This window comes from Leucoraja erinacea, chromosome 22 (assembly GCF_028641065.1).
Source record: "Leucoraja erinacea ecotype New England chromosome 22, Leri_hhj_1, whole genome shotgun sequence".
NCBI lineage: Eukaryota > Metazoa > Chordata > Chondrichthyes > Rajiformes > Rajidae > Leucoraja > Leucoraja erinaceus.
In genome coordinates, this window is record NC_073398.1 from 17,706,351 (window position 1) to 17,726,678 (window position 20,328).

Sequence of the window (20,328 nt, forward strand, 5' to 3'; positions counted from 1 at the left end):
CTATTGTGGTAGGTTGGGAGATCGGGTCTACACTCTTGGCTTATGAGAGGACCATTCAATAGTCAGATAACATTGGGGAAGAAGCTGTTCCTGAATCTCATGATGTGTGCTTTCAAGCATTAGTATCTTCTTACCGATGTGCGAGCGAACAAAGTGGGAATGTGCAGAGTATAAATTTTATGTTGATTATGTCCGCTGCTTTCCTGAGTAGCGTGAAGTGTAGATGGAATTGATGAGGGTGAGATTGAGTTTGTGTGATGGACTGGGTCACAGCATTTCAGGTGTAGGAAGGAACTGCAGATGCTGGTTTTCACCGAAGATAGACACAATGCTGGAGTAACTCAGTGGAACAGGAAACATCTCTGGAGAGAATGAATGGGAGATGTTTCGAGTCGAGACTCTTCTTCAGACTGAGAGTCGGGAGAGGGAGACATAGAGATACGGAAGGGTAATGTTTGAAAACACAGATCAAAGGGGACAATGGCCAAAGAAATGTAGAATGGTACATTGCTAGCTGAGGGGACGGTGACAATGAGGCATACAATCAGTAACATGAGCCTGGTCCAGCTTTAAAATTTCATTCTTTAGCTGATCTTGGCCTCATCTCCAATCGCCTGTTTCTTATAACTGTTGCCTGACCAATAGTCCAAAACTCTAGCTGTCTTAGCCTTGATTATATTCCATGGGTCAACCTCCATAACTTTTTAGGTGGGTAATTCATAGGTTCACAGCCCTCTGAGAGTTGACATCTTCCTCTGAAATTAATCTTCCCAGTTTGAGATTCTGCCATGAGAAAAGAAATCAACCTCTCTGCATCTACCACATTACACAGCTCAGAATCTTAAATATTTCAATAAATGTTATTGTGTTATTATTGTCACGTACCGAGATACAGTGAAAAACTTTGTTTGTGTCCTATCCAGGCAAATTCTACCAGCAACATGGTGCAAGATAGAAAATTAAACAGTGCAGAATAGAGTGCTACAGCTATGGAGAAGGTGCTGATTAAACAGTGAATGTGTCAAAACAAGGTACTGTAGATTGGGTGATCAGATATACATCCTAGCAGAGTTGGTCCTCACCCATAACAACTTCTCCTTTGACTCCTCCCACTTCAACCAAGTCCAAAGCATAGCTATGGACACCCACACGGATCCCAGATTTGCCTGCCTCTTTGTAGGGTACGTTGAACAATCCCTGTTCCGGCTTTACGTTGGCCCTATTCCCGAACTCTATCTCCGTTACATTGATGACTGCTACCTCTTGCACCCGTGCAGAACTCATGGAATTCAACAACTTCACCACCAATTTTCATCCTGCACTCAAATTTACTTGGACTATCTCCAACATCTCACTGAAGAAGGGTTTTGGCCGAAATATTGCCTATTTCCATAGATGCTCCATAGATGCTGTGGCACCCGCGGAGTTTCTCCAGCACTTTTGTCGACCTTCGATTTTCCAGCGTCTGCAGTTCCTTCTCGAACATCTCCCTCCCCTTTCTTGATCTCACAGTCTCCATCACAGGAAATAGACTATAGACTGACATCTATTACAAACACTGACTCCCCAAACTATCTCAACTACACTTCTTCCCACCTTGCTTCTTGCAAAGACTCCATCCCCTACTCCCAATTCCTCCATCTATGCTGCATCCATTCCAGGACATCCAAGATGTCCTCATCCTTTAGGGAACGGGGGTTCCCCTCTTCCATCATAGATGAGGCCCTCACTTGTGTCTCCTTGGTACCCCACAGCTCTGTCCTTGCTCCCACTCCCCCTTGTCGCACCAGAAATAGACTCCCTTTAGACCTTACCTTCCACCCCATCAACCATTGCATACAATATATAATCCTCCGAAATTTCCGCCACCTCCAACGGAATCCCACCATTAGCCACATTTTCCCATCACCACTCATTTCGGCCTTCCGCAGAGACCATTCCCTCCGCAACTATCTAGTTAACATCCCTTCCCACCCAAACCACCCTCTCCCCAGGTACCTTCCCCTGCAACCACAGAAGATGCAACACCTGTTGCTATACTTCCTCCCTCGACTCTGTCCAGGGACCCCTTCAATCCTTTCAGGTTAGACAGAGGTTCACTTGCACCTCCCGCCTCATCATTTGTTCAAGATTTGGATTCTTGTACATCGGCGAGACCAAGCACAGACTGGGCGATCATTTCACGGAACACCTTCAGCTGCCTGAACCTACCTAATCTCCCGGTTGCTGGACATTTTAATTCTCATCCTCATTCCTACACAGACCTTTCTGTCCTAGGTCTCCTCCATTGTCAGAGTGAGGCCAAACACAAATTGGAGGAACAGCATCTCATATTTCGCTTGGGCAACTTACAGCCCAGTGGTATGAATATTGATTTCTCTCACTTCAGGTGAACCCGGCATTCCCTCTTTCTCTATTCCTCCCCCACCCAAGTTGCACTGGCTTCGCATTTTCACCGTACAAACAGCTGACAATGGCCCGTTTCCTTTATCATCATTACTTTTTTGCATATCTTTCATTCATTGTTCTTTATCTCTCCACGTCACTGTCTATATTTCTTGTTTCCCTTATCTCTAACCAGTTCAAAGAAGGGTCTTGACCCGAAGCATCATCCATTCCTTCTCTCCAGAGATGCTGCCTGTCCTGCTGAGTTACTCCAGACTTTTGTGTCTATCTTTGGTTTAAACCAGCATCTGTACTTCCTTCTTACACATACATCCTTATTAAGTGAGAGGTCCGTTCTGAAGTTCAAGAACAGTGGAGAAAAATTGTTCTTTAATATGATAGACCTGCTTGTAAACCTTTGTATCTTCTGCTTGAGGGGAGAGGGGAGAAGAGATAATGATCATGATGTGAGTGGTCCTTGATCATGCTGGCTGCTTTCCCAATGCAGAATGATGTGTGGATGGAATCGAGAGAAGGAATGGGCGACGTTTCGGGTCGAGACCCTTCTTCAGACTGATGTCAGGGGAGGGGGCGGGACTAAGATAGAATTAGGCAGAGATAGTAAGACTAGTGGGAGAACTGGGAAGGGAGAGGCAATGGGGAGAGAAAGCAAGAGCTTTCTGAAGTTAGAGGTCAATTTTCATACCGCGGGGGTGTAAACTACCTAAGCGAAATATGAGGTGCTGTTCCTCCAATTTGTGCTGGGCCTCACTCTGACAATGGAGGAGGCCCAGGCCAGAAAGGTCAGATTGGGAATGGGAGGGGGAGTTGAACTGCTGAGCCACCGGTAGATCAGGTAGACAGACTGAGCGGAGGTGTTCAGCAAAACGATCGCCGAGCCTGCGTTTGGTCTTGCCGATGCAGAGAAGTTGACACTTGGAACAGCAGATACAGTAGATGAGATTGTTTTCTGTTGGTGTGCTTACTTGGTCGTAGGTCAATGTGGATGGTCCAGGGCAAATTGTTGGTGATATTTACATGAAGGAACTTGAAGCTCTCGATCATCTCCACTTGATGCAGACTGTGGTGTGAATAACCTCCCTGTTTCCTGAACTCAATAACTAGCTCCCAGGGTGCTAAGGGCCTGCAAGAGGTCACTCCACTTATCTCTGCAATGGCTTCCTCAGGAACCTTTGGTCATTTTCCGTTTTAATACCCACAATCTCAGTGTTCAACTCAAATAAAAGGAGAGATAATGCAGAAATTATTTCTGCTAATGTTTAATATTTTTCAAAGATATGCAACCCAGTATTCCATATCTGCCAGGGAGCCATCGAGAATGATGGGGGACCCAGCGTGGGGGTGGGGGCAACAGGGTGGGGATGTATTGGGGGGGAGGGTGGGGGAGGGTAGCTGCCCTGTGCGTTGGCGGACGGTATAAAGGAATGTGCGGTAAACTTTAGTAACTTTTTGTCAATGTTAGACACTTGTGTACTGCCTTGGTGAGGTCTGCTGTCCGATTTTACCAGGTTGTCTGCAAAACAAAGCATATAATTGCACCTGGGCACATGTGACAATAAAGTATTATTGAATTGCAGGAAAAATGTTCCCGTTGTTGGAGGAGTCCTGAACCAGGGGTCACAGTTTAAGAATAAGGGGGAGGCCATTCAGGACTGAGATGAGGAAAAATGTTTCCACCCAGAGAGTTCTCTGCCACAGTAGGTAGTAGATGCCAATGCACTGGATGTTTTCAAGAGAGAGTTAGGGCTAATGGAGTCAAGGGATATGGGGAGAAAGCAAGAACGGGGTACTGATTTTGGACCATCAGCCATGATCATATTGAATGGCGGTGCTGGCTCAAAGGGCCGAATGGGCCTGCACCTATTTTCTATGTTTCTAATCCATGTATTTAATAAAGAAAATAATTCAACTGATGTAAGTTTAATATTTCCATGGCTAACATTTGGTGAACTCAGAAATAGCTCGGTATAAATAGTGGTGACTGTCCCTGTGTGGAGTTGACTAATGACTCTGTCACTGCTGTATCCTGGTACTTGTCATCAAACTAAGCTCATTTGCTTTATAGTTCATTACATTGCATCAGCACCACTGCTTTGGATCCTGTTAAGGTCATGCATAAACTCTCTGTTAGGACAAGGATGAGAATCCATTGCAATAGTTGGATGTAATTTAGCCTTACATGAAGCGTATTGTACAGCAGGAGTGCAAACCAGTGATAATTTGGATATCAGTATACTGGTGATAGCAGTCATAACCTTTTTATCTTTAAATCTTTATGCTGGAATTAAAATCATTTAGCACATTTTATATGAAATCAAAAATAAAATAAAAGGGGGCTTTAATAGAGTTTCAGTTTGACCTGAGTTCAATCCTGACCTTGGGTTTGTAGGATAAATTGCCTATAATATTGCCCCTGATGTGTGAGGATGGATGCAAAGAAGGGATAACATAGACGTAGTGTAAACAATGGTCTGCATGGACTAGATGTGCCAAAGGGGCTGCATCCATGCAGTAGCTCTAAACTAAACTAAACTACATTTGTGGTCAAGGGCTGGGAATTTGATCTCAAACTGGAGAACTGGGCAATCAGGGAGCAGTGTTTTTTTTACACTCAAATGTAGTCTGGTGCAGCCAAGCAATATTGCACAGCAGGATAATGCCTTGCAAGTCCTACCCGAGAGTGAACAACCACCAAGTTACATGCATTTATTACCCCATGCATCTAGTTTTTGATGCAGAGTTAGCTTTGATGTAGCTTCCTGCCTGCTGGGAACCTCACACAGGCCACTGTGGTTACTTTGCATGTAAACCAGTCGATACCATCATCAACGCAAAGTTCATTTCCTTGAGATTGGAAGATAAGGGAAAGAAAATTAGGGTCAAAATTGTTTTACTTATTTGAATTCATTGTATTCCATTTTAAAAGTGCAGGAAATGCAAGTACATTACTTATTCTTCATTTCCATTTTATTGCAGATTGACAACAATTTCATTTCTTAAGAGCGATTTGCTTTTTGAACTGTAAGCATGCCTTGTCGCCAATAAATTTATGATTATCTGCTGGTTAAAAAAAAATTCAGTGTGGGTGCAGTAAAGAAAGAACATTCATTAGTCAGGCAACATCTCCTAACCTTCACTGCTGCTCTAAATCATGCATCTGATTTAGATGGTTGATAGCCTCACATTTGGATGTGATCTTAAATTCTGCTGATTAATATAAACCTAATAAAATTTGTCATCAATGCAGAAGTGATTTGGCTGCACTTTCACAAAAGCATTAACCCCACCACATAAGAAAGTAAATTATTTAAAATAATCTTCCAATTTCATTTCTGTTTTTCAGCATCTTTGGAAGGAGATTCAAATCATTTACTTCTCCAATTCAGGGCAAGGCTCACACTGCAGGCATTCATTGTAGATCAAACAACAATTATCTGGTTAAAAGCAAAATTCAGTTTTACATGCGTTTGCACACTTGGTCAAATGCTCAAGAGATAGTGTGGAGGTTGAGACCCGTGTGAAGAAGGATCTTAACCAGAAACATCATCTATCCATGCTCTCCAGAGTTGCTGCCTGACCCATTGAGTTACTCTAGCATGTTGTGTGGAAGGAGGGATTGTTTCTGAGGGTCATTGTCTATAATTGAAGTTTGACCTCTGTTAATAGAGTGCTTAGACTTAAGGGATGGAAGCGATCTTATTTTATTAACAGTATGATATATTTATACATACGCCAGCAGGAAGGATTTCTGATGTATCATTATTGTGCCATGTTTATTTGCAGGCATCAATCTCCATATTGTATTACAGACAGACACAGAATGCTGGAGTAACTCAGCAGGTCAGGCAGCATCTCTGGAGAATAAGAATAAGAATAGGTGACATTTCAGGTCAAGAACCTTCTTCAGACTCCTAACCACATTGTATTAATGGTTTTTAAGAAATAGAATGTGAGCTACAGAAAATTGCTTCAGCAAGTGAAGGTGTAATGCTCCAGTATTCTTCTTCTCTATTCTATTTTACATTATTCTCCTGGGCCAGGCCAGATCAGCATTATTGCCTTTACAGCTGCAGGATTATTAAAAGCTGCAATAATATTTTAATAAATAGGAAGTAAACAAACTCCCTGATATGACAAATGAAATACTCATTATTTTCTTCCCTGACTAAACACTCTGCCGTCTCAGGTGGAGGTCCCTGCTGATCTCTCGTTTATAATTTGTATGTGCTCTGTGCAATGCACTGCAGGAGACCCTCGTATTATAACGTACAGTGGCACTCTTGTAGATTTCCCTCAGATTCCGCCACTGAAATTATGCTGCAATTTCAAAACTTTACATGTGTAAGAAAGAACTGCAGATGCTGGTTGAAATCGAAGGTAGACACAAAATGCTGGAGTAACTCAGCGGGACAGGCAGTATCTCTGGAGAGAAGGAATGGGTGACGTTTCGGGTCGAGACCCTTCAAGGATCACAACCTTAAATGTCCCCCATTTATTCTCTCCAGTGATGCTGCCTGTCCTGCTGAGTTCCTCCAGCATTTTGTGTCTACCTTCAAAATATTAGACTTTATTTTGTATACCACACCTTCTGGCAGAGGTAATTGTCCATGCATTGTATTACTGAAAATATGTTCATGATTTTTTTTAGAAATTCTATTTATTTTTTACAATTATTACTTTTTACAATTATTTTTGAACATTTTTGAAATGTTATGATAATGTTTAGAAATTTTAGAAATTGTGAGAAGGTCATAACAAACAATGAAAGTTTGTATTAAAACAGAGATATAATTAAGAGTGTGAGCTTAATGTATACGGACAGGATTTACCTTTTAGTTACAAAGGATGCTTTTCAGAAATTGGGATTGCAGGTACTTTGTTCAGGTCCTCGCATTGCTGCCAATTTCACCAGAACATATCTAAGACTTTCAACACCAGAATTACAATGTGATTGTTTCTGCCACTGGCTCTTCTTAACTGGCATTGAATGAAGGGCACAAAAATAAATTAATGTAAAGAGTATAACTTGGTGCCTAATCTGTTTCATTGTACTAATTCAAGCGACGTCTTGCCTTATTCTTTAAGAATTGGTAGGGTTATGGGAATTAAAGTGCTTCAAATTAATTTTCCTTGCATAGCTCAATGCAATGCATGAATATATTCGGGGAAATGACTTGTATGGCAGGAAATATTTGACACTTAGGAAGGTACAGGAAATGAATTAGTAGCTTTCAACGCTTTTGGGAACATTTCAATTAATTTGCCTTTGGGATGCAGTGAGATTTGAGAGGGCTTATTGTACCTTGTCAAATTCCATTATTTCTATTAATTCATTAAAAAAAACTGAATGTAGTTTCCCAAAGTGCCACAAAGGGGCTCTGCAAGCCAGATTTAATCTTCATTTTGCTCAGTGCAGCGGGGGTAGAGGGTAACCTTTGCTACCTGGCCTTTTGATTCAATTAAACCAACTGCAAATGAAAAGAGGCTTCAATGTTTAGAATTTGATTTTTTTCTTGTTTTTCACCATTGAAGTTCCCTGTTCATTAACAGCTAAACTTATAATAACTTGTTCCAAATAATAGGCAAGGAGGTAAGGTCATTGCATTTATGTTGCACCTTCTGTAGTTAGATTTAGCTCTTAGGGCTAACAGAATCAAGGGATATGGGGAGAAACAGAAACCTGGTACTGATTATGGATGAACAGCCATGATCATATTAAATGGCGGTTCTGGCTGGTAGGGCCGAATGGCCTACTCCTCCACCTGTTTATATGGTTCCATGATCTTGTAGTATACAGTGGTGCAACGGTAGAGTTGCTGCCTTACAGCGCTCGGAATTGTGTTTGATTCTGACTATGGGTGCTGTCTGTTTGGAGTTTGTACTTTCTCCCTTTCTCGCGTGGGTTTTCTATGGGTGCCGTGGTTTTCTCCCACAAGCCAAAGACGTACAGGTTTGTAGGTTAATTGGCTCCTGTAAAATTGTAAATTGTCCCCAGTGTGTACGATACTATAGTGTATGGGGTGATTGCTAGTCGGTGAGGACTTAGTGGGCCGAAGGGCCTGTTTCCTTGCTGAATCTCTAAAGTTTACAGTCTAAAGTAAAACTATTTTACAGTATATACATTTGTTTGCTTTGTGAAGTGTGCTCACTGATGTAATGTTGGAAAACCAGCAGCCAATTTCTTCGCAATGAGTTTTCCCAAACAGCAGTGTTGTAATGCCAGGATAATCTGAGTTTTAAGTGATGTTGGTGGAGCAATGAACCACTTCTGCGCAACTTATTGGGAAAAAGGATAAGATCTATAATGCCAGCAGCTGCCAAGGACAACTGACAAGCTTGTTGTGCTGTCAGCTCACGGCTGGCGGGCTGGCAGTTGACTCACGGCTATTCCTTGAAATTCCATTTCAAGCAGGGTGTAAGACCACCAAAATCAAGTACAGTTTCTTACCACTTCATCCAGGGTGCAAGGCCACCAAATTCAAGTGCAGTTTCATACAATTTCAAGCAGGGTGCAAGGCCATTAAAGACAGCGAGTCGTGACCTCTCCCTCCTCCATCTTGCAGAGACTGAGCCATGCCCACACTTCTGGGTGTTATAGTCCCTCCCACCAGAAGGGGTGTGGCCTTCATGGCGTGATTGACAGGAGAGAGAATCTCAACATTTTTTAAACACTAATAACTCTTTTATTTTTCAACAATAGGAAAATTCCTCAGCACCAAAAATCGCAGCCGTACGTGGTAGCGTTTTTTCTAAAATCAATATAAAGCGCAAACAGGAAGTGGCCAGGATTAGACTTTTAATTATATAGAAGGCAAAGCAACTTTAATTAGGCAAGGCAACTTTAATTAGGCAACACAGCTTTAGCATTTCCAAACCAAAGGCAACACACATTTAGCATTTCCAAACCAAAGGGCAACACAGCTTTAGCATTTCCAAACCAAAGGCAACACAGCTTTAGCATTTCCAAACCAAAGGTAACACGGCTTTAGCATTTCCAAACTATATTTTCAAACCACATTAAGGGCACTGACAGGTCAGTCAAACCACTCACAGTTTAGTAGACATGTGTTCAGTGTTATTCAAAGCTCAGACTGAGAGACGTGACCCTCTCGCTCCCCCATCTTGCAGAGACTTGACGACTGACTTAGGCACTAAACACCTCCGGGTTTTATAGTCCCTCCGGAAGGGGCGTGGCCTTCAGGGGAGAGAATCTCAACATTTATTAAACACTAATAACTCTTTCATTTTTCATCGATGGGCAAAATCCTCTTGCCCTGCGAAGCGGAGGGGGACTCTGAGTAAGATGGCCAAAAATCACAGCCGTCAGTGGCAGCGTTTTTCCTAAAATCAACATACAGAACAACTGGAAGTGGTCAAGATCAGACTTTTAATATATAGATAAGATTCCCTCTCATCCTAATTTCCAGTGAATATAAGCCCAGCCGATCCATTCTTTCATCATATGTCAGTCGCGCCATCCCTGGAATTAACTTGGTGAATCTACGCTGCACTCCCTCAATATATCATGGATGCATGTGGAAGTGTGTTTATTTTATGCCTGTATTCTGTGTGAGTGAGGTTTCTATTAATGTTAGCAATAGACTGCAGTGCAAAATGATAGGCGCACCATGCAGCATCAGTCTGATACCATGGGTGGTCCAGTGCAGGAGGCTCATGCAGATATACAGCAGCAGTTACATACCCACATGAATCCCAAGCTGCCACGCAGCCTCTGATTGTCAGAAGTGCCAGCTGCTGATGTCTCTGTTATCTGCCAGTTCTTGGTCTCTCCCGTCGTGCCGCACTGACTTGCTCTGTTATACCTTCACTGGCACCTGAAGCCCTTTACCCTTTTCACTGTTCCTGCAAGTCATCTTTGTTCGATTTGCACATACTTCAAACAAAATGAATGTTGGATTGGTTTAAACTAACAGTGTAAAATTAGACGGTGCTAAAAATAGAAAGATTGTTAGTGTTTCAGGTCAAAGATCTTTTATAAAACTCAAGATATCTTTCTGCTCCAAAATCTCAACATAGCTAATTGTTAAAACGTCCTGGAGCACACTTCTGGGAAGTGTCTTGGGATCATTTGTGGGATACGGTGAAGTATTTGAAACTTCAGCCCAATTTAATAGTGACATGCAGCATTTCAGCTGCAGATTTGCTGCTGTGTAGGTGGCTCCATTCAATTGCTATATGGAAGCAATGCATCCAGGCAATTTAACGCACATGCTGGTATGTATTTAGCATGGATTTGCTTGAAGGAACTATAAAATGAAATACTTGCAGAGAACAAAACATCATATGTTGCCAGTGTGTTGTACACAATTATTCTGTCACAAGAACATACTCCAGTATGGGGCGGCATGGTAGCGCGGCGGTAGAGCTGCTGCCCTACAGTGCCGGTGACCTGGATTCGATCCTGACTACATGTGCTGTCAGTGTAAAATGTGTATGTTCTCCGCATGACTGCTTGGGTTTTCCCTGGGTGCTCCGGTTTCCTCCCACACTCCAAAGACGTGCAGGTTTGTAGATTAATTGGCTTTGGTAAAGAGTGTAAATTATCCCTAGTGTGCAGGATGATGCTAGTGTAACGGGGATCGCTGGTTGACGAGGACTCGGTGGGTCGAACGGCCTGTTTCCGCTCTAAATTAGGATGAGCTGACCTTTCGCACCCAAGAACCCATTCTGTGAGGCGGTAGGCAGTGAGCAGGCTTCAGTCACCCCTGACCCCTGACCCACCCTGGCCTTTACCAACATAGGGCCTTCAAAGGCCTTTGAACTATTCTCAAATGTTTCTTTGAAAGGCCTAGACAGAGTGGATGTGGAGAGGATGTTTCCAATAGTTGGAGAGTCTAGAACCAGAGGGCACAACCTCAGAATTAAAGGAGATGAGGAGGAATTTCTTTGGGTAGATTTTGGTGAATTGCCATGGATGGCAGTGGAAGCCAGGTCAGTGTGTATTTTTAAAGTAGAGATTGACAGCTTTTGATTAGTAAGGGTGTCAAAGGTTATGGGGAGAAGGCAGGAGAATGGGGCTGTGAGGAAAAAATGCATCAGCTATGATCGAATCGTGCAGTAGACTTGCAAGTTCACAATTTATAGTAGAATTAGGCATTCGGCCCATCAAGTCTACTACCCCATTCAATCATGGCTGATCTCTGCCACCTAATCCCATTTTCCTGCCTTCTCCACATTACCCTTGATACCTTTTTTAATCAAGAATTTGTCTTATTTTGACTTAAGAAGGTACTCTGACTCGATGGACTGAATGGCCTAATTCTGCTCCTATGCCGTATGATCTTATGATAATCAAAGAATTTAAAAGGTGTTGAATGGATTATCGAGTATACAAATGACAACATGTAAAAATGATTGCAACAGTTAAAATAAGGAAAATTACTTTAAATTGCGGGTCCTCCCCAGGTTATGGTGCGTCCCATTGCTGTGAACTGCGTGTAACCTGCACAGTGTACATGTTGGAAATGCTGCTGTGATCTGAATTCCCACGCGGTAGAAGATGCCTATAGCCCTGCAGCAGCCAGCAAATCCATCCCGTCGGGCTCCCAAATGCTCGCTCGTATGTACAGGCCATACACAAGTCGTGCGTCTGTATGCCGAGGAGGTCCTGAACTAACAAATAATTGAACATATTAAAATAAGTTGAAGCACCAACAATATCTCTGCACTTACCTTTTATTTCCATATGGGTTACTGACCCCTTTTAAATCATCTGCCCCCATGAGGTAAAGGAGAGGAGCTGAACATGGAAGCGCTTTACTGCTCAAATCAATGGTAACCCAGTAGTGAAGCAGACAAATAGAAAGATCTCTGACTTTCAAAGATCTCTGACTTGGGTCATGTCTCAAGATGTAGACACCTTAGCAGCAGACAGTGTCTGATGCAACTGGTGAGTGATGGTAAACGGTGATTCAAATCACTGTGGTTATATTTAAAAACTGCATATCATAAGTAGACTCCAACTGAGAGAGTAACTCACAGTACTTCACAACCTGCTAAGCAAATTCTGGATTTTTTTTTAATAAACAGATCTTACACATATTTTGTGGCTTTAAAGCTGTAAATTTAGGTAATGCCTTTGCCGTCCATTTAAATAGCATAATTGCACATTTCTTTCTGCAGTCATTTCCTCCATTTAGAATGATGCAATAAACTGGGTTGTAAATGGTTGTGAGATCAGGTGCGGTGGAGATAATGGTGTGGGGAAACATCATCAACTTCCTCCTCTACCCAAGATGGAACATTGCATTTTTGCAAAAGTACAAAAAACACAGTTGATCACAACGGCCAAGTTTGTTTCATTGAACCCAGGGAAGTCATGTAGTCGGGAACTGGAGAAACTAGGCATCTGGAGACATGGGCTCATAACACGGTAATCTGTGTCCCACTTTGGCAGTTTGAGAATTTAAATTCAGCTTTTTCCAAAGAGGACATCCGTGAAGGTCAGGAGGAAGCTATCACCATGCTGTAAAAACCTAAGATTTTAATTAAAGTCTTTGAAAGGGTTTACTCCAGCATAGGATAGAGACGTACAGTTATACAGCAAAGAAAGAGGCCCTTCAGCCTACCCGTGCCTACTAACCTTTTATCCCATGTACTCTCACCCCATTTTTTCTGTATTAGGCATGTTTAGGCCTTGCCTTTTTTTAAGTATATGTTTAAATAACTCTTGATTGTATCTGTTTCCACCACTTCCTCTGGTAAAGATTTCCAGGCATTAACTACTCGCTGTTAAAAAAAACATTTTCCCTCAAATACGCTTTCAAACTCCTTCCTATGGGGAAACAAATCTGCCAATGCTTATAATTTTATATATCTTTATCAGGTGACCCCCCCTCAGTCTCCAATACCTCAGGGAATACATCTCAATCAATCCAATCTCTTCCCAATACTAAAGCCCTCCAATAGAGCCAGGCTTGTCCACATCAACATGGTGGAAAGCACCAAGAAGAAAATAAATGTGTAGGAATGAACTGCAGATGCTGGTTTATACCGAAAATAGACACAAAATGCTGGATAAAGGGCCTGTATGGTCGTGAGAGGTCTCCTATGGTCGTGAGAGGTCACCCGCGACATGTCGCCAGGGGTCGCCTGTATGGTCGTGAGAGGTCTCCCGCGACATGTCGCCAGGGGTCGCCTGTCATGAGAGGTCTCCAAAGAGTCGTAGTGTCTTTCTGGTCGCCACTGAATTTTCAACATGTTGAAAATTTCGGCGACCTATCACGGGTGCCAGCAGTCGCCTGTAAAGGTTGCGTAAATAGAATAGGCCCTTAACTCAGCGAGTCTGGAAAAGGTGATAACAAGCAGATTCAAACAGTGAAACTAAGCCGGATGGTAGTAAAACTAGTAGGCCGACTAGGGTGGGGGAGGGGCGGAGAGAGAGTAAATACAAGAGTTACTTGAAATTAGAGAAATCAATATTCATACTGCTAGCTTGTAAGCTGCCCAAGCAAAATATGAGGGGCAGTTTCTCCAATTTGCATTTGGCCTCACTATGACAGTGGAGGAGGCCCAGGCCGGTATGGGAATGGGAAGGGGAGTTAACGTTTTGGCAACCGGGAGATCAGGTAGGCTAAGGCAGACTTCTGCGAAATGATCGCCCAGTCTGCACTTGGTCTTGGGGCCAATATAAAGGAATTCACATCTAGAACAGCAGATATAGTAGGTGCCTTACTGCTTTGTGTCTATTATTGCTATTAAACCAGCATCTGCAGTTCTTTGTTTCTACATGTACCCAAGTATATTTTATATGTTAGATGCCCTGATATCTGACGGTGTAGGATAAAGCCAACAGGAACAAATATTAGTTCATTAGTAAGTGCAAACAATGCAGTAATAAGGATAATGTGCGAGCTGAAAACAGCCACATATCATTGCACAAGGATTGTAAATGAAAGCCTGTCACCAGTAGCAACAGCAAAATAGGCTCAGGTTATCCCGCCCAGTGTCAGTTTAGTTCAGTTATTTTTGGACAGAAGAATTTCTAGCACATCATAAAGATAAGATTTAGTTAGAACACTAAGAACTGGAGGCAACCATAGTTACAAATGCGTATTGTGTGCTTTTGGTTTTATAACAGATAAAATAAAGCCTGCACATACAGATTTTAGTTGACTGTAGTACCATTTCCATTATTTTGTTTCCCTGTTGCCGTTTTAACCATTGCTTTGCCTTACCAGTTTGAAGTGAAGAAACATAGATTTGGTGATAAAACATTAGATATTTGAAAACATTGAAAAAGTTCCAGACTCCCCATGTGATTATTTGTGCGATTAATTAACATTGTATTTATTGTTAATAAACTTGATGTTCTCACATTTGTTTCTATTGATTCACAGGTCTCCTGACAAATGCATCAAGAAAGAATCCTATAGGAGCAGCTTAGAACTGCGTGATCTATTTACCCTGGCCAAGTTCTACTGCTGCAGACTCTCATCTGTTGTATGTTATTTCCACCACTCTCTTTGGCTGTGTATCAAAGAGCATAATCCCATCTATAACTTTTGAGCAAAGGTTTCACTCACTCTGAATCCGTCAACTGGGACAACACTGTTGGTGGCCGAGCCAAGTTTGGATAGCAGCAATATTGACCATGATTGGAACAGTTTTCCCCTACATTTCAACCGGTGTTGGACTACCCGTTGCCCTGTTGATACTTCAGCCCAGAAAAGCCTGTTTCATTGAAGACTGAACTCTTTCCTTCAGCCCTGAACAGGGGGTGAATCTTTGCTTCAGGTGGGACAATGATAGAATTACAGAAGGCTCCTCAACAAAGACACTGTGCTTTTATGTGTGTAACTCTTGACATCTCTACATCTATTTCCTCATCGTTGTTCACAAAACAGTAGACCAAAGAACACAAGGAGAATGCTGACGTGGACACTATCTCATTTGTCAATGAGCTTCACTGGTTTCAATTGTAGTGGTTTCTGAAGGATTTCTTCAGTTTTTTCATAGAGCTGAAATAAATCATTACTGGCTAGGGTAAAGTCTTTGCTTGGAAAAAAAATAAAGGGAGTCCTGATGTAAGATGTCTAAGGATCTAATGGAGCGTGGCGATAAAAATAGTTTATTTCCTGTCACTAAAGAGACACATACGAACATTGGCGCTGGGAGGATATCTTGCTCTCCCATTTAGTTTGGCTGACTTATTTCTCATTCTTAAGTCATGTTGTATTTCAACCAGAAAGAAAGAACAAAATATGAACCGTTTGCAGCTCTTATTTCCTTTCCCAGCACAAAAGTAGCTACTGTCAAACAGCATTTGCAATGAGCATGTCTGGCTACCTGCAGCCTGTGTTACATTTCAATCAACCATCTACCGCAAGAAAAAAAAAGATCAAATTAGAGGAGAAAGTAACATTTCTTGACAACGGGATCATTAAATGTATTTTGAGAAACCTAAAGTTATATATTTAACAGTTTTTATATGTTGTATCTTTGTAGAAAATCTTATTTAACAAATAACGTGGTCGTACTATGCCAGCCTTGAAAGCAGTCAAGAGTTGTGTTTTAACTTCTGGTATCTGTCAAAGAGATGATTGGTGTATTTTCTTTTCCTTTGGACCATTTTCGATCTGAAAACTGACCACAAAGAACTCTGTAGAAACAAAATGCTGTTTATACATCAATACATTCAACCATTGCACTGTAGGAAGACAGTTCATTTCTTTTATGTACTGGTATAATAGAGTGGAAAACATTTTAAACTTTGATATCAATACTGGTTTTCATTTTTCCCCTTTTATTTCTTTTCTCGTGGTTGACTCTTGCTAAATTGAATCTGTGAGCTATTCAAAAGTAACACAAAGCCAGGCTCTCACTGGAGTTTTCTAGCAAGACAGTGGGCAGGACTAGTCATTATCCTACACCCGCAGATCCACTGAAGGAGTACATTTTCCTGAACTTTACACAAGTTGCGACCTTTCTGAGCTAGTAATTTACTACAACAGAGCTTCCAAAGACTAAGTCACATGTGAGGTTTGGTGAAAACAGTATTTTATTGTTACAGCCGCTTTGTGCTCCATAATTTGAAATCCATTTTATTTCCCCCCACTTCTCAATGTCCCTTTGAAAAGCACACAAGCACACTCTCAACTTGCTGGTACATTTACACTGAAAGCAGACATGTTTGAATGCTTATTGTATCAAACTCTATGAAGCTGATATTCTTTGAACTTTATGTTAATGTAGGCTGAAGGCGAAATAAGACACAAAGACCAAAGCTTAAATTTGAAATTGGATGTTCCCCCTGCCGCGCACGATGGTAAAAGTTGGCAATGAGCAACACAGTATTCACATACCATTCAGGAACATTTACTTGTGATTTCAGTCAGTGTAGGCTTGGTTTAAGATAATGAGTAAAGCGCAATCTTCCCTGCTGGAATATTATCCAAGAAATATTTCTGAACAGGTAAGAGTAAATGTAAGCCTACTGTAAAGGTAAAATGTGCTAAAATTGCTATGACACAAAATTCCGAAAATCCATCCTTTTTCGAAGGTGGTAACAAAATAAGGTTCAAAAGAAATATTTTGAAGTAAATGCAGTTTGAAATTGAATGATTTTTCATGGAATTATAAACCTTATTCTAATCAACGAGGACATATTGCCTTATTCCGCAGTAAGTATGTCATGTTTTCTAGACTAACTGAGAACCTATTTCTTCCTTGTTAATTAAATGAAATCATTCTTTCACTCTGTCATGCTTCACAGAGTCTGTGAATGCTGCACATGTTATCTCTTATTTGCCCTAATGGGAAGTAGTGAGAATTTGGTTGTGGAAAAGTATGCTTGAAAATCAAGGCCTCAAACCTAGCGGAGAGATCATGGCCTACATGGGGATCCAGCATTGACCATTTTTAGTTTATTTTAGTTTAGTTTAGAGATATAGGTGGTCACAAAATAAGGCTCAAAAGAAATATCATTTGAAGTAAATGCAGTTTGAAATTGAATGAATTTTCATGGAATTATAAACCTTATTCTAATCAACGAGGACATATGGATTTTATAGAAACCGGCCCTTTGACCTAACATGTCCACACCTTCCAGTGATCCCTGTACACTGGCACTATCCGACACATTAGAGACATTTTATAATTTTGTTTTATCAAAGCCAATTAACCTACAAGCATGTACGTCTTTGGAGTGTGGGAGGAAACCGGATCACCCCATGAGAAAACCCAGGCCGTCACGGGGAGAACGTACAAACTCCATACAGACAGCATCGGTAGTCAGGATTGAACCTGTGTTTCTGGTGCTGTAAGGCAGCAAGTCTACTGCTGCGCCACCATTCCGTCCCACCCCTTGCCATCCTTAGATTTGGATTATCCTTCAACTTGCCTTGGAAAGATGTTCCTGCAAAATTCTACGAATGCACTTGAATGAATCGATGAAGGATCCTTATCCCAAACCAGCATGCCCATGTTGAGGTTCTAATCATATGTAGACAGTTTGTTTGAGCAAGCTAGATCATTGTCCTGCCTGGCACCACACTTCAAAACTGATATTCCACTCTGAGCTATGTCAAGGGAGGAGGTTACCAGGTGAACAGAGGAAAAGATTCAAGGCTGTTCTCAAAGCTTCCTTCAGAAAAATAAGCGATATCCCTTGGGAATCCATGGGCCATGACCATTCAAGGAGCATTTGGGATGGCACTGAGGACCTGGAGTCCATGCTTGGGGAATACAGTGAAGTCCAGCGCAAACAGCAGATGGAACACAGCCTCTCCCAAACCCACTTGGTAACTGTAGTATGGACAATCCTACAGCTCCCACAGTGACCTCAGACCTCACATAACCGGAATGGAAATTAGTAGGAAGGAACTGCAGATGCTGCTTTACACCGAATATAGATGTGACCCGATACGTCTCCCATTCCTTCGTTCCAGAGATGCTGCCTGTCCCGCTGAGTTACTCCAGCATTTTGTGTCTGTATTTGGAATGGAAATAAGTTGTCTTGTACCAAGGGACCACCTAAGTAGATGTAGTTTCTCACCTTTGCTCCCACTTCAAACATTTGAAGTGAAACAGAAACAATGATAGAGTGCTCTGACCTCAGTGATAGCTGTGATATTACCTCTTCACTTTTAAACCATCCAGTGCAGATCCATACACTTCAGAAGTATTCCTTTTCTGATACAATTCACAAAGATTAATAATACGCAATGTTCAAATAAATTGCAATTTTTAGCTTTGTACTCTTGTAAAATACAGCCTTAATGTTCACTTTGAAAAATTGTATTTTGGACATTTCATTTACTTCCTATTTCCAGTAAATAGCACTGAGCTCATGTGTGTTATCAAAAAAGGGAGGCGGACTTGGATAAAGATTGGAACTAGCATAAGATATGCTTTTCTGCCAATCATGCCCCTTTAAAATGCACAACATATCGATAAAATCTAATCTGCATTAATTGCAGTCTGTGACCATTAATAAAATTACGATGTGTAGGAAGGAACTGCAGATGCTGGTTTAAACCGAAGATAGACGCAAACAGCTGGAGTAACTCAGCAGGACAGGCAGCATCTCTGGAGAGAAGGAATGGGTGACGTTTTTGGTCCAGACCCTTCTTCCGACTGATGTCAGGGGAAACGGAAACGAGAAGATATAGAAGATGATGTTGAGCGATAAAGAAAATGAATGAAACATATGCAAAAAATTAACGATGATAAAGGAAACAGGCCAATGTTAGGTGTTGGTTGGGTGAGAATAGAAGCTGGTGCAATAAAATCAACATGTCCATTTTCCAAGCAATCTAAAAGTCCCTCAAGTGACATATATACAACCAAGCTTGAGTTGAATTAAAGACTAACCTCAGTTTCCAATATATGATTAGATTCTTCATTTGTTTTTTGTATTTCAATGATTTTCTTTTTACAAGTTCTGGTTTGTGAGTAGGGTAAATCTTACAGAAATTACACTGTTATTGTTCAGACTGTCGGTGATACAGAAGCCATTCAATTCACTCCGTATAATATCAAGTAACGGCTAAGAGCAATGGATTCAATAACAGTCCCTGATTATATCCCAGCTGTAATGTGTAAGACAAATTCTACATCTTGTCATTCTACGATCCAAACTGTTACAGTTGGAATATTAGCATTCATGAGACAGAATGCAGCAAATTGAAATAAAAACAGAAAGTGCATTTGCCATTTCAACTTTAAAACTTTTCAGTTTGTTTTTCTGATTCCCAGAACCTACTGCAAATTGCATTTACAACTTGGAAAATTAGCTGGGAATTCTTGTCCACTAAAAGCAGAGCAAATTAAGTGTGGTGAGATGCTGATCCATCAGCCCACTCTATCATCAGCAATGCGAGGGAAGATAACACTGCTGGAGTTATCAAGTGGCACTTACTCGCCAACAGCCTGCTCCCAGCATGGCTTTTGTCAAGAACACTCAGCTCCAGATCTCATTACAGTCTTCAGATTCTTAAGTAAAATAATCAAAATCCAGCAGGAAGGAATAAGTGACTGCTTTTCACACCATGGTACCATTTGATCAAGTGGGGTATTAGGGAACCTTGGTTCAACTGCAGTTGAAGGGTATCAAGAGAAAAGCATTCCAATAGCCAGTGACATCTCACACAATACAAAGGAAGGTGTTTATGTCTATGGGAGGTCATTTATCTCACCCCAGGATATCACGGTGGGAATTCCTCATCACTGTAAAGCTCAGTGAACACCAAGACTTGCACCGTCAGATCAGAGAACTGCTGACTGTATTATGCTCAGTTCAGTTCACAACCACTAACAAAATGAAGCAGACCATGTCTGTGCAACAAGACCAGGGTGACATTTAAACATGAGCCCGTGAGGTAGCAAATAAGACTTTCACAAAATGAGCCTTGAGTGGTGATCTTCATCAACAGAGTTGATCATTCAATAGTATCACCATTA

At 41.5% G+C, this 20,328-nt stretch overlaps 1 protein-coding gene across 7 annotated transcripts in view; it reads left to right on the forward strand.

Moving 5' to 3' along the window:
* Positions 1 to 19,595, forward strand: part of tafa5a (TAFA chemokine like family member 5a) — a 599,853-nt gene extending 580,258 nt beyond the window's left edge. For all 7 annotated transcript variants that reach the window (XM_055653039.1, XM_055653043.1, XM_055653037.1 and 4 more), the window contains one exon: positions 14,766 to 19,595. Coding sequence is in view for 2 of the 7 variants with exons in the window: in XM_055653044.1 (XP_055509019.1) it covers positions 14,766 to 14,774 (9 nt within the window). In the remaining 5 variants the exon portion in view is untranslated. The remainder of the gene's footprint in view (positions 1 to 14,765) is intronic.
* Positions 19,596 to 20,328: the final 733 nt, after the last annotated feature.